Raw genomic sequence first — 12,386 nt, 5'->3', positions numbered from 1 at the left:
GGGCAAGTGGAGGGGGGGGACGGGCTGCGGCTACCGGGCTGCTCCGGGCTGCTCCGGGCTGCTTTGGCATCCCTTGGGAAACTCCGGCTGGGAGGAATTCGCTCCTCCCGCAGTGATGGGGAGGGACCTGGATCCCAGTGCCAGGGATTGGGCTGGATGTGGATCCCAGTGCTGGGGATGGATCTGGGAAGAGACCTGGATCCCAGTGCTGGGGATTGGGCTGGACGTGGATCCCAGTGCTGGGGATGGATCTGGGGAGGGATGTGGATCCCAGTGCTGGGAATTGGGCTGGACGTGGATCCCAGTGCTGGGGATGGATCTGGGGAGGGATGTGGATCCCAGTGCTGGGGATTGGGCTGGACCTGGATCCCGGTGCCAGGGATTGGACTGGATTTGGATCCCAGTGCTGGGGACAAACCTGGATCCCAGTGCCAGGGCTTGGCTGGACGGGGATCCCAGTGCTGGGGATGGATCTGGGGGATGGACCTGGATCCCATTGCTTGGGATGGATTTGGGGAGGACATGGATCCCAGTACTGGGGAGAGACCTGGATCCCAGTGCCAGGGATTGGCTGGACGTGGATCCCAGTGCTGGGGATGGATTTGGGGAGAACCTGGATCTGGAGGAGGACATAGATCCCAGTGCTGGGGCTGGATCTGGGGGAGGATGTGATGCCAGTGCTGGGAATTGATCTGGGGAAGGGTGTAGATCCCAGTGCTGGGGATGGATCTGGGATTTTCTTAGGGCTGAGACCCCAGTCCTGACCCACCCAACGGCCCCCTCAGTGCTTTGGGGTTTGCTCCCTGCCCCAGAGCAACCAGAGCTGGGGACACCCAGTGGGGGCTCCCCAGTGGTCACTGGGATGTCTGTACCGGGCACGTAACCACCGGGGACGGGATGAGTGTGTGGGGCATTGTGTGGGCACTGAGCCCATCCCGGCCGGTGCCGCACGGGGCATCTCCCTCCTGGGGGTGCGGGCTGGGGCAGCGTGGGCAGCACGGGACCCCCCCGGGGCTCGCCTTTGAGGGGAAAAACCTGCCAGTCCTGCTGGGATCCTGCCTGTGCTCCTGGCGGGAGCTTTGCCCAGGGATTCCTGCCTCGAGTCCGCAGCTCCTGGCGCGGCCGAGCCGGCCTTTGGGAAGAGACGCCCCGTCTGGGCTTCCAGGCTCCGGGGGAGGCCAGTGCTGCCTGCACAGCGGCCCCGGGGCTGTTAAAAATACAAAAATACTCGCTTGTCTCCACGCTGAGTGTGTCTGGCGAGGCCAGGAGCCCTGCTCTGCCCCGCTCTGCCCCGCTCTGCCCCGCCGCCGCCGGAAAAACCGCCCCACTCGAGGGGTTCCCCGCACGAGGGGAGTTTTTGTGTGTGTCAGGTTGAAGAGGGCATCCCCCAGGTAGAAAGGCCAGAGAGAGCAAAGCTGCTCTGGTCCCTCGGAGCCCGGGGAAGACGTTTGGCATCGCTGTCCCTGTGCCCTCACCCCCACATCCCTGCATCCCGTTCTCTGCCCAGCCTGGCCTTCATCCCCCTGAAGCGGAGGGGCTGCAGCTGCCCGGGCAGGACTCCCCCTTCCCCTTCCCCTGCTTCTCCCCATGGGGACACGTGTGACACTGCTCAGCTCCTGCCTCCCCACTGCCAGCAGTGTCACTACATGTCACCGTGGGAGCCAGGGACATGGCAGGCACCGGTGGTGTCACACTGACGATGGGGACCCATGCCAAGGGTGGGCTGTCACTGTCCCTGTCACCTCTCCCTCGTCCCGTGCTGTGAGCGGACGGTGGGACGGAGCGGTCCCCCTGCCCTTGGGGACTCCTGCCCTTCTTCCCTTCCCAGGAGGGGCGGCAGCTCCAGCCCCAGCACACGTGGTGGCCACAAGCTCCTGCCTGGCAAAGAGCCGGCACCACCACGCAGGTGTCGTGGCTGCCAGGAGAGCCGTGGGCATCGGGCATCTCACCAGCATCTCCTGGGGCCCTGCTGGGGCATCCCAGGGAGAGCTGGCTGAGGAGCAGCCTGTGCCGGGCTCCCGGAGACCTCCTGGATAATGGCTTTCCCACTGCCGGCCATGGGATGAGGGGCCATGGGATGAGGCTCCCGGATCTGTGTCCGTCCTGGTGTCTGTCCCTCTGCGTGAGCTTCACTGGTCTCCCAGGTCGGTCCCAGCTGGTCCTGGAAGCCATCCTGGGGCCGGGATGCCAAGGGGGGAGCGTTCCTGCCCGGTTCTCCAGGGTCGGGGGGCTGCCCACGTCCTGCTGACGCCTGTTTGGAGAGTGATGGATGGGTCCTGCGTGGCCCCGGGGGCTCCCCCCGGCTCTGCCGTCCCGGGTCTCCCGGCGCCTTTCCGTGGGAGGCTCCGTGCCGTTATCCCAAGTGTTTATGGGGACCAGATGGTGCCGTGGGGGGGGTGAGGGTGACCCCTGACTGTGGGGTGTCCGGGCCACAGGTCGCCTTCACACCTTCGTCCCTCGGTGGCTGTAATTGGGGATGGGGGGGGTCTCTGCGTTTTGGGATTTGAGGGGGAGGCCCACTCCTGCCCCCCCACTCCTGCCCAGCCCCTCGTTCTTCTCTGGGGGGTGCAGGGCAGAACTTCCCCAACTGTCCCCTCTCTGAGGGGCTCTGAGTGAGTTTTTTGGGGCTTCTTTGCCTTCGCTGTTCCCCTCCGAGCCCTCACTGGGGCAGCAGGTCCCACTGGGGGTCCGGAGGCCCCCCCAGGGCTGGCACCTGCCCCCAGCCTCTCATGAAGGGAAGCAGAGCAGCTTCAGCATCTCCTCCATCTCCCCCAGCCTCCCTCCATCCATGGAGCAGCAGGTCAGGGACATCCCATCCCTGACACATGTCCCCATGTGAGCTGCAGCTGGGGACCATGGTGGCCATCCCCTCATGCTCCCTGCCAGCATTGGGGGATGCAGAGCCCAGCGGCAACTCCGAAATGTGCCCAGCTGGCCCACTCCACCAGCCCACCGTCATGCCAGGGGCTGCCCCAGAGTCATGGGACCCCCATGGCCATGCGCAGACCCTAGTGGCCATGGAGCCATGGGACCCCCATGGCCACACACAAACCCTGGTGGCCATGGAGCCATGGGACCCCCATGGCCATGCTCAGACCCTGGTGGCCACAGAGCTGTGGGACCCCCATGGCCACACACAGATCCCAGTGCCCACACAGCCATGGGACCTCCGTAGCCACACACAGACCCCGGTGGCCACGGAGCCGTGGGGAAGGGCTGAAGCCACCGGTGCGTTGGAGGCCCGGCTGCCTGCTCCCGGTGCGAGCGGGCGGCCAAGATCGGCAGCGGCGTGTGCCGGCGCGTGCGTGGCCAGGAGCTGGGGGAGCAGGGCTGGCAGCGGGCGAGCGGAAAATGTGAGCCGTGCTCCCGTCTGCGGGACGGAGGCAGGAATGTGCTCAGGCCGGAGCCGGGCTGTGGCCAACACTGATCTCCAGCCTTCCCGTCCGTCAAGCCATTAAAAAAGGGTTATTTAAACCCTTCCTACTGCTGCAAACGAGCCTGGGTGATGCAGACCCTGACGCTTGCGTCCTCTGCCCCCAGCGTGGAGGAAGGGGCTGCAGGACCCCTAACGAAGTGCGGCTCAGGGCTGCCCACAGCTGTGCAGGGCCCCCCCCCTCAGCCCTCTGCAGCTTTGGGGGTCAGTCATGGAATCGTGGGATGGTTTGGGTGGGAAAGGACCTTAAAGATCATTCAGCTCCAACCCCCCTGCCCTGGGCAGGGACACCTCCCACCAGCCAAGGTTGCTCCAAGCCCCATCCAGCCTGCCCTTGAACCCCTCCAGGGATGGGGCAGCCACAGCTTCTCTGGGCAACCTGGGCCAGGCTCTCACCACCCTCACAGCAAGGAATTTCCTCCCCAGATCTTACCTCAATCTCCCCTTTTTCACCTTAAAACCCTTCCCCCTCGCCCTATGGCTCCCCTCCCTGATCCAGAGTCCCCCCAGCTTTGCTGGAGCCCCTTGAGGGACTGGAAGGGGCTCTGAGGTCTCCCTGGAGCCATCTCTTCTCCAGGCTGAATCCCCCCAACTCTCTCAGCCCCCCCTCCCAGCAGAGGGGCTCCAGCCCTCCCAGCATCTCTGTGACCCTCCTGGCCTCCCCCATCCCAGTGCCCCCCAGTGCAGCGTGGCAGTGGGGTTCAGCAGCTCACAGCTGGGGTTTGCTTCACTGCTGGGTGGGTTTGGGGCATCCTGGCCTCAAGCTGCAGGCAGAGCCCCTGCCCAGGCACCCTTCATGCTTTTCAGTGCCTGCAAATAGGCAAGGGGGGGGACAGAGGGGTCCATCTGTTTGAAAAGGTGTCCCCTGCCCTCCCCTCACATCTCGTCCCTCCCCTCCAGGACATTCGCAACACGGTGGGCAACATCCCCATGGAGTGGTACCAGGACTTCCCCCACATCGGCTACAACCTGGACGGCAAGAAGATCTACAAGCCCATCCGGAACAAGGACGAGCTGGACATGTTCCTGGAGAAGATGGAGAACCCCGACTACTGGTGAGCACAGCGGGGAGGGTCACAGCGGTGCCCGGTGTGACGTGTTCACCACGTGGACACACACACACTTGTGGACACTGGGACTCAGAACACCCCGACTGCTCAGATCCCAGGGCTGGAGAGTACGGGCTGGAGACCTGGTGTGACTCCTGGCATGTGGCTTTGGTAGCCCAGGGCTTCCTGGGAGCAGGGCTTGTGCCACTGTTGGGGGATGGCCGCTGCCATCCAGCCCTGACCTGTCCCCTGGGGTTCCCTGCAGGCGCACGGTGCAGGACAAGATGACGGGTGCGGACATCAAGCTGACAGACGAGCAGGTGGACCTGGTGCATCGGCTCCAGAGAGGGCAGTTTGGGGACGTCCACTTCGATCCCTACGAGGTAGGGTGATGGCACACCCTCTGCCGCTTGCCCCAGGCTCTGGTTTGCCCCAGGACGGGCAGGGGCAGCCACCACCACACGGCTCTGTGTCTCCCCAGCCCGCCGTTGACTTCTTCACCCACGAGGTCATGATCCACCCGGTGACAAATCGCCCGGCGGACAAGCGGAGCTTCATCCCATCTCTCATCGAGAAGGAGAAGGTGAGATGACACCTCGGGGGGTTCCAAGCCGAGCTCTGCCTGTGTTGGGAGCCCCTCGCAGGTCGCAGCACTGAAGGCTGGTGGCTGTGGCTGCCATCCTGTCCAGCGGTCCCTCCTGTCCCCACCGTGGGCCACCCACCCCCATGACTCTTTATATCCACGTCTAAACCCGTGTCAAGTCTGCTCCTGTGCTGCCCCCCTGGGCTGCAGAGCTGTGCTCGGCAGCTTCCATCTCCATCCTCACATCCCATACCTCCTCCTCCCACAGCCTGAGGAGCCCTGTGGCTCCTGGCCTTGACCTCTGCTTGCCCCACAGGTCTCCAAGCTAGTCCACGCCATCAAGATGGGCTGGATCAAGCCCCGCAAGCCCAAGGACGACACACCTACGTACTACGACCTCTGGGCCCACGAGGATCCCAACTCCATCCTAGGGCGCCACAAGATGCACGTCCCAGCCCCCAAGATGAAGCTGCCGGGGCACGAGGAGTCCTACAACCCCCCACCCGAGTACCTGCTCAGTGAGGAGGAGGTAAGGGGGGGTCCCGAGCCCCCAGGAGCTGGAGGGGAAAGCGCTGGGCACACGGGGAGCTCAGGAGGTGCCAGGACAGCGGGAAAGTTGGGGGGCACCCTGGAGACCACGTCGTGTGGAGGTGAGAAGGGACCTTGCCAGGGAAATGGAAGCAAAGGCTGGATAAAAAGCACCCCCTGGATAAGAAGAGAAGTGGGGCCACCTCCCAGGGAGTGAGAAATGAGCGGGAGGGTGGTTCTCACTGGGCGGGGGGGGGGGGGTGTCGGGGCTGGGGCAGCCCCGGGGGTCCTGCCCGACCCTGCTGACCCGTGTGTCCCCCCCATCCCGCAGAAGCTGGCCTGGGAGCAGCAGGAGCCGGCCGAGCGGAAGCTGAACTTCGTGCCCCAGCAGTTCCGGTGCCTGCGGGCCGTGCCTGCCTACCCCCGCTTCATCCACGAGCGCTTCGAGCGATGCCTGGACCTCTACCTCTGCCCACGCCAGAGGAAAATGCGGGTGAGGGCTTCTCCTGCCCCCTCACCCCCCACCCGGCTGTCCTGGGGACATTTCATCTGCTTCTGCTCCCTCCTGTATATTCCCTGACGCCCCGCGGCTGCTGAGGGGACCACCGTGCTGTGGGGCACAAAATGCTGCTCCCAAAGGCCTCTTGCCCCTCAACTACTCCCAAACACCAGCCCCACATCGCCCCAGAGCTCCTCAGCTGGAAGGGGGGCTGTGTCCACACATACACAAGCGCTGTCTTGTGATGCCCCCAGACCCCAAACCTGGGCTTTCCAGCCAGAGCTTGCCCAGGGGCACGCAGGCCACCGGCTCTGGTGCCGGGAGGTGCCCGAGGTGCAGCCTGGTTGTGTCTCTCACAGGTCAACGTGGACCCCGAGGACCTCATCCCCAAGTTGCCGAAGCCGCGGGACCTGCAGCCCTTCCCCACCACCCAGGCTCTGGTGAGTGGGTGCGCGGAGCTGGGGATGGGGGGGCTGCCCCTGCCCCTGGCCTGTCCCCAACCTGGTCCTGGTGAGATCTGGTGTCCCCACACCCCATAACGGCTGTTCTGGGCACGGCCCCATGGCCCTGGGGGGAGAGGACCTGCCCTGGAGCCCAGGGTCCTGCCTGCAGCGGGTGAGGGAGGACGGGGATCAGCTCCATTATGGATGGGCAGAGCTGGGGACCTGCCCCAGGAACGGGGGGTCCTGCCCCAGGTCTGGTCACGCAGTGGGGATTGGTGGCACACGGACCTCTGCTTTCCTCCAGGACACATGACGCCGGGTCCCCTCGCCTCCCTCCTTGGGGAACCCGGGGCAGTGCAGGGAGGTCCCCACAGAGGAGCCTCTGGGCTGCGTGGGGGCCCTCACCCACCTCCCGTCTCCCTCCCCAGGTCTACCGTGGGCACACCAGCCTGGTGCGGTGTCTCAGCATCTCTCCCAGCGGGCAGTGGCTGGTGTCAGGTAAGGACTGGCTCCCCGGGCATGGAATCATGGAATCACCGAATGGTTTGGGTGGGAGGGGACCTTTAAAGGCCACTGAGTCCTCCCCCTGCCCTGGGCAGGGACACCTCCCACCAGCCCAGGTTGCTCCAAGCCCCCTCCAACCTGCCCTTGAACCCCTCCAGGGATGGGGCAGCCACAGCTTCTCTGGCCAACCTGGGCCAGGCTCTCACCCCCCTCACACCAAAGAATTTCCTCCCCAGATCTCACCTCAATCTCCCCTTTTTCACCTTAAAACCCTTCCCCCTCGTCCTATGGCTCCCCTCCCTGATCCAGAGTCCCTCCCCAGCTTTCCTGGAGCCCCTTGAGGGACTGGAAGGGGCTCTGAGGTCTCCCTGGAGCCTTCTCTTCTCCAGGCTGAACCCCCCAACTCTCTCAGCCCCCCCTCCCAGCAGAGGGGCTCCAGCCCTCCCAGCATCTCCGTGGCCTCCTCTGGCCCCATCCAACAGGTCCATGTCCTTCTGCTGGTGGTGGCCCCAGAGCTGGAGGCAGCACTGGGGTGAGGGGATGTCTCCCCAAAGGGGCAGAATCCCCCCCCTCACCCTGCTGGCCAGTACATCCCAGACGTGCCCGGCACTGCTGGCCTGTCCCCAGTGCTGGAGCTGGTCCCAGTGTCACCCCACACTGGTGTGGGGCTGGGGGCAGCCGGGGAACCCGCCATCCCCCTCCCTGGAGCCGGGCTGCGGGGGAAGCCTTGGCTGGTGGCCGGGAGCATCCCTGGGAGTCCTGCGGCACGTGTCCCCCCCCGTTCCTGCGGGAAGGCTCCTCGCCTCCAGAAGGCTCCGTGGGTTTTTCCAGCCGCTCTCGGGCCCCCACCCAGGAGCCCTGTCCCTCCCCGCTCGGCAGTGGAGAAAGTGAGGCTGGAGGAGCAGCCCCGGGGCTGGAGATGGAGAGCAGATGGCAGTTTAACAGCCCGCAAAGGCACATGTGCTTTTTATAGCGCTGGATGTTTCCAGGCTGCCAGCTCCCGGCGGTGGTGGCCGCCGTGTCCGTCCCTCCGTCCGTCCGACGGTTCCACAACGTGGAATTCCTGCCCCCCCGGGCCGGGAAAGTGGCCGAGAGCAGGCCTTAAAAATAACCCGAATTGGGGAGGAGTGGGGGGGGGGCACACACTAGCCACCGGCTACCTGCCCATGGAAAAGCCTGCCCGGGGAGCTGCCGGCTGGAGAGGGGCCGTGCCGAGATTGCCGGGAGCCGGGGGGGGGATATGTGGGGCAGGAGCGGGTTTTGGGGGCGGGAAGAGGGGGGGGCCTGTTCTCTGGGCAGCGGCCCCCGGTCACGTCTCGCCCTGATGCTGCCGGAGCTGCCGTCGTGCGGAGGAGCTGGTGCCGGGGAATGGCCAGCTGCCCCCCTCTCCCTGCTCAACCCTCCCCCGTGGGGACATACCCTGTGCTGCTGAGCCCCCCGTGCAGCATCCCTGTCCCTGTCCCCATCCCTGTCCCCATCCCCATCCCTGTCCCACCCTGTCCTGTCCTGTCCCCCAGGCTCGGATGACTGCACGGTGCGGTTCTGGGAGGTCTGCACGGCTCGCTGCATGAAGACCCTGCCGGTGGGCGGCGTGGTGAAGAGCGTGGCCTGGAACCCCAACCCCACCATCTGCCTGGTGGCCATCTGCGTGTGAGTTGTCCCCCAGCGTGGCTTCTTCTCCACCCTGGAGCTCCACGAGCTGCAGCGGGTGGTGGATTTCCTCTCCCAAAGCCCATCCAGCCTCTGAGGAGCACCCACAAACTCACGGCACCCCCAGCAGCGAGGATGGCCGTGCTGTGGTGCACAAAATCACCTCTGCTTGCTGTGGCCCTGCCTCCTGCTTCATTTGGTGGCCTTCATAGAATCACAGAGTGGTTTGGGTTGGAAGGGACCTTTAAAAATCATCCAGTCCCACCCCCTGCCCTGGGCAGAGACACCTCCCAGCAGACCAAGTTGCTCAAAGCCCCATCCAACCTGGCCTTGAACCCCTCCAGGGATGGGGCAACCACAGCTACTCTTCTTGTGGTGGCCCTCATTCTTCATTCCTCCTTTCACGGAGGAACCTGTCAGTCTCCACCATCCTCCCTGGGTCACTTGGGCTGTGACAGAGCTCCCCCATGTTCTCCCTCTTTTTGCTGGAAGGGCCTGGCTGCTCATGGCATCCCATGTGTCCCTCCCCATGTGGAGAGGGACACCATCCTCCTGGTGGCACAGGGCTGGCAGAAGGGTTTCCTGACCGTGTGCTCGTCCCACACCGTAGGGAGCAGTCGGTGCTGCTGGTGAACCCCTGCCTCGGGGACAAGCTGCTCTACGGGGCCACCGACCAGGTGCTGGAGTCCTACGTGCCGCCGGAGGAGGAGCGTGTCCAGCCCGTGCAGTGGGTGACGGCCACCCCGGAGGAGCACAGCAAAGGCATCCGGCTGGTCGTCCAGCACAGCAAGGTAGGGATGGGGACACCCCACAGAGCCAGGCTGCTCCTTGGGGTGGTGGGTGACACCCTGGGGAGGTTGGTGGGTCTGACGGGTGGCTTGTGTCCCTCCCCTCACCCCATCCCTGCTCTCCGCAGGCCCTGAAGCAGGTGACCTGGCACGGCAAAGGCGACTACTTTGCCAGCGTGGTGGCCGACAACAGCAACATGCAGGTGCTGATCCACCAGACCAGCAAGCGCTGGAGCCAGAACCCCTTCCGCAAGAGCAAGGGGCTGGTGCAGTGTGTGCTCTTCCACCCCATCCGGCCCTACTTCTTCGTGGCCACCCAGCGCTATGTCCGCGTCTACAACCTCCTCAAGCAGGAGCTCACCAAGAAGCTGATGAGCAACTGCAAGTGGGTGTCCAGCATGGCCATCCACCCCGGAGGTACGTGGCCCCGTGGGCTCCCCAAGGAGCTGTTGGCTCCTGTGAGCTGCTGCAGAGCATCCTGCTCAGACGGGGTTCAGGGGGGGGCTCTGGGTGCCAGCAGGACACCGTGGGGTTCACTGGTGACCCCCTGTTCCCTCTCACAGGTGACAACATCATCTGCGGCAGCTACGACAGCAAACTGGCCTGGTTCGACCTGGACCTCTCCACCAGACCCTACCAACTGCTGCGGTGAGTCCCGGGGCCACAGCCAGCCCCCCCTTTAACTTGTCCATGGCCCCCCCCAAACCCTACGGGGCCTCTTCCCAGGGCTGTTCCCCCTCCTGGGACTTGGCAGCAGGATGGAGCCCGGTGGGGCTGTGCCAGGACCAGCCATCCCTGCCCAGCGTGAGGGTCTCTCACGGCTCTCGTGTGCCAGGATGGGGGGGGTGGCAGTGACCACAGCTCTCCCAGGGCTTGGGGGGGGGTGGGGAGCAAAGCCTGGTGCTGGGCTCAAGCAGGTCCCAGTCTATCCCAGTTACCCAGGAGACATGACCATTCGCAGCAGAGCTCGGGGGTCCGTAAAGCCTGTCCAGGCGCCTTGTCCCCAAGGGCTGGGATGGGGGGGCAGAGCGTGTGTGTCCCCCCCCTTGCCCCGACACATCTCCCACCCTCTTTGCAGGCACCACAAGAAAGCCCTGCGGAGCGTGGCCTTCCACAAGCACTACCCGCTCTTCGCCTCGGGCTCCGACGACGGCACCGTCATTGTTTGCCACGGCATGGTCTACAAGTAGGTCCTGGGGACCCCCCGGGGGGGTGTGGGGGGTGTTTTGGGGTGGGTTCCCTTCTCCCCCAGCACAGCAGAGCCCTGGAGGAACTGCTGGGCAGGGGTTTTGGTGCCACCTGTACATCTTTTGGGGGGGGGGAGGGGGTGCAACACTTGTGGGGTGCCCTATGGAGAAAGCCAAAGCCCCCCCGTGCTGACCTGTTCTCCCCCCCACCACAGTGACCTGCTGCAGAACCCGCTGCTGGTGCCCGTCAAGGTGCTGAAGGGCCACGCGATAACCTTGGACCTGGGGGTCCTCGATGTCCTCTTCCACCCCACCCAGCCCTGGGTCTTCTCCTCCGGCGCCGACGGCACCATCCGGCTCTACACGTAACTGATCCCCCTCCGGCACCGGCACCACCACGCTCCCCCGGGAACGGGGCTCCCGCTCACGGACTCCTGGGGCCTCCTCATTAAATCCTTTTGGGTACAATCCTGCTCCGCTTCATCCTGTGGTGCCAGCTCAGACGGGGCTGGACCGACCCCCTGGGGACACAGGGGGACCCCTGCCCAAACCCACGCGGTGCTGCTGCCCTCCCAGGCCCGGCACGGTGCCCCACAGCATCCCTTCCTCACAGCTTTTGGGGTGTAGGTGCCCCACAGCATCCCTTCCCCACAGCTTTTGGGGTGTCAGTGCCCCATGGTGTCCCTGCAGGAGGTCCCAGCCCTGTACATGGTCTGGGGACAGTCACCCACCAACAGGAACCCCCCCACCCTCTGCCCCACGTGCAGGGACACGGTGAGCCCATGGTGGGGGATGGACTCCGTGGGTAGAGGGGGGGCCGGTGCTGGGCTTCCCCTTTGGCAAAGTGGGGGGAGCAGAGACCCAGCACCTCCCTCCGAAGGGGATCCCACCACAACTGGGGGCTGCTCCCTCCCCACCATAACCCCCCTGTGACCCAGCTCAAACTGGGGGGGGGCTGCTCCCCCTCCCCCCACCTCAGCTTTCCCCCTCACCTCAACTCTTGTGGAGCAAAGAGCTTTATTTAAAAATACCTTTATGTACATGTGTGTCGAGAGGACGGTCACATTCATCGAGTAGGTGCCCCGGGGGGAGGGAGGGGGGACGACGGGACCCCCCCACGTTCAGCATCAGGGAGCAGCAGAGTGGGAGGAGGGGGCTGGAGGCAGCCATGGGGGGGGGGCTCAGGCTCCGTCCTGCTCCCAGCTGATGGATGGAGACCCCGGGGACGCTGCCTGCCCGTGGCTCCCGGGCCACCAAGGTGCCTTGCCCAGGACCGTCACCCCATAACTCAACCAGGAGCAGCCCCCAGAGAGGGACCGTGTGGCCACCGTGTCCCCTGGCCACCGCGGTGCCACGGCCGGGCCTGGGGGCTGGCGAGAGCCGAGGAAGACGATGGCGCTGCCGCGGAAGCCGTCGAGTTGGACCCCGGGGGAGGGGGTGGCTGGATGCAGGAAGACGTGGCCGTGGGGCTGGTGGCCGTGGGGCTGGTGGCCAGGAGCCCACCCAACTATTGCTGCGGCGGAGCCAGGGGGTCCCGGGGCTCACAGGATCCGGACGAGGCGGCCCAACGTCTCCGCCACCTTCATGCGGACGGCGGGGACGGGGTCCTTCAGGAGCAGGTTCAGAGCTGGAAGGAGCAGAGCACAGAGGTGCTGGGGGGGGGTTTGGGGGGGTCGTTGTGACCCCCCCCCCCGGGCCCCCGGCGGGGGGCAAGGCACGCCC

The 12,386-nt window shown here is 65.4% G+C and overlaps 2 protein-coding genes across 4 annotated transcripts in view; one reads left to right on the top strand and one right to left on the bottom strand.

The window, feature by feature from the left end:
- Nucleotides 1–11,033, top strand: part of BOP1 (block of proliferation 1) — a gene marked incomplete at its 5' end in the record, with an annotated part of 64,602 nt that extends 53,569 nt beyond the window's left edge. Inside the window, 13 exons of the mRNA XM_014956141.1 lie at nucleotides 4,334–4,488; nucleotides 4,748–4,865; nucleotides 4,964–5,065; nucleotides 5,382–5,594; nucleotides 5,925–6,086; nucleotides 6,452–6,532; nucleotides 6,964–7,033; nucleotides 8,557–8,689; nucleotides 9,300–9,480; nucleotides 9,606–9,894; nucleotides 10,041–10,125; nucleotides 10,556–10,663; nucleotides 10,880–11,033. Coding sequence (XP_014811627.1) covers nucleotides 4,334–4,488; nucleotides 4,748–4,865; nucleotides 4,964–5,065; nucleotides 5,382–5,594; nucleotides 5,925–6,086; nucleotides 6,452–6,532; nucleotides 6,964–7,033; nucleotides 8,557–8,689; nucleotides 9,300–9,480; nucleotides 9,606–9,894; nucleotides 10,041–10,125; nucleotides 10,556–10,663; nucleotides 10,880–11,033 — 1,851 coding nt within the window. The remainder of the gene's footprint in view (nucleotides 1–4,333; nucleotides 4,489–4,747; nucleotides 4,866–4,963; nucleotides 5,066–5,381; nucleotides 5,595–5,924; nucleotides 6,087–6,451; nucleotides 6,533–6,963; nucleotides 7,034–8,556; nucleotides 8,690–9,299; nucleotides 9,481–9,605; nucleotides 9,895–10,040; nucleotides 10,126–10,555; nucleotides 10,664–10,879) is intronic.
- A 634-nt stretch (nucleotides 11,034–11,667) lies between these two features.
- Nucleotides 11,668–12,386, bottom strand: part of MROH1 (maestro heat-like repeat family member 1) — a 51,072-nt gene continuing 50,353 nt past the window's right edge. For all 3 annotated transcript variants that reach the window (XM_014956146.1, XM_014956148.1, XM_014956147.1), the window contains one exon: nucleotides 11,668–12,291. In XM_014956146.1, the coding sequence (XP_014811632.1) occupies nucleotides 12,206–12,291 (86 nt within the window). In that variant the 3' untranslated portion in view covers nucleotides 11,668–12,205. The remainder of the gene's footprint in view (nucleotides 12,292–12,386) is intronic.

Source organism: Calidris pugnax, unplaced genomic scaffold (assembly GCF_001431845.1).
Source record: "Calidris pugnax isolate Ruff unplaced genomic scaffold, ASM143184v1 scaffold307, whole genome shotgun sequence".
In the NCBI taxonomy this organism is placed as follows: Eukaryota; Metazoa; Chordata; class Aves; order Charadriiformes; family Scolopacidae; genus Calidris; species Calidris pugnax.
Note: the sequence above shows the minus strand (reverse complement) of the source record. Positions and strands in the feature narration are given on the sequence as shown.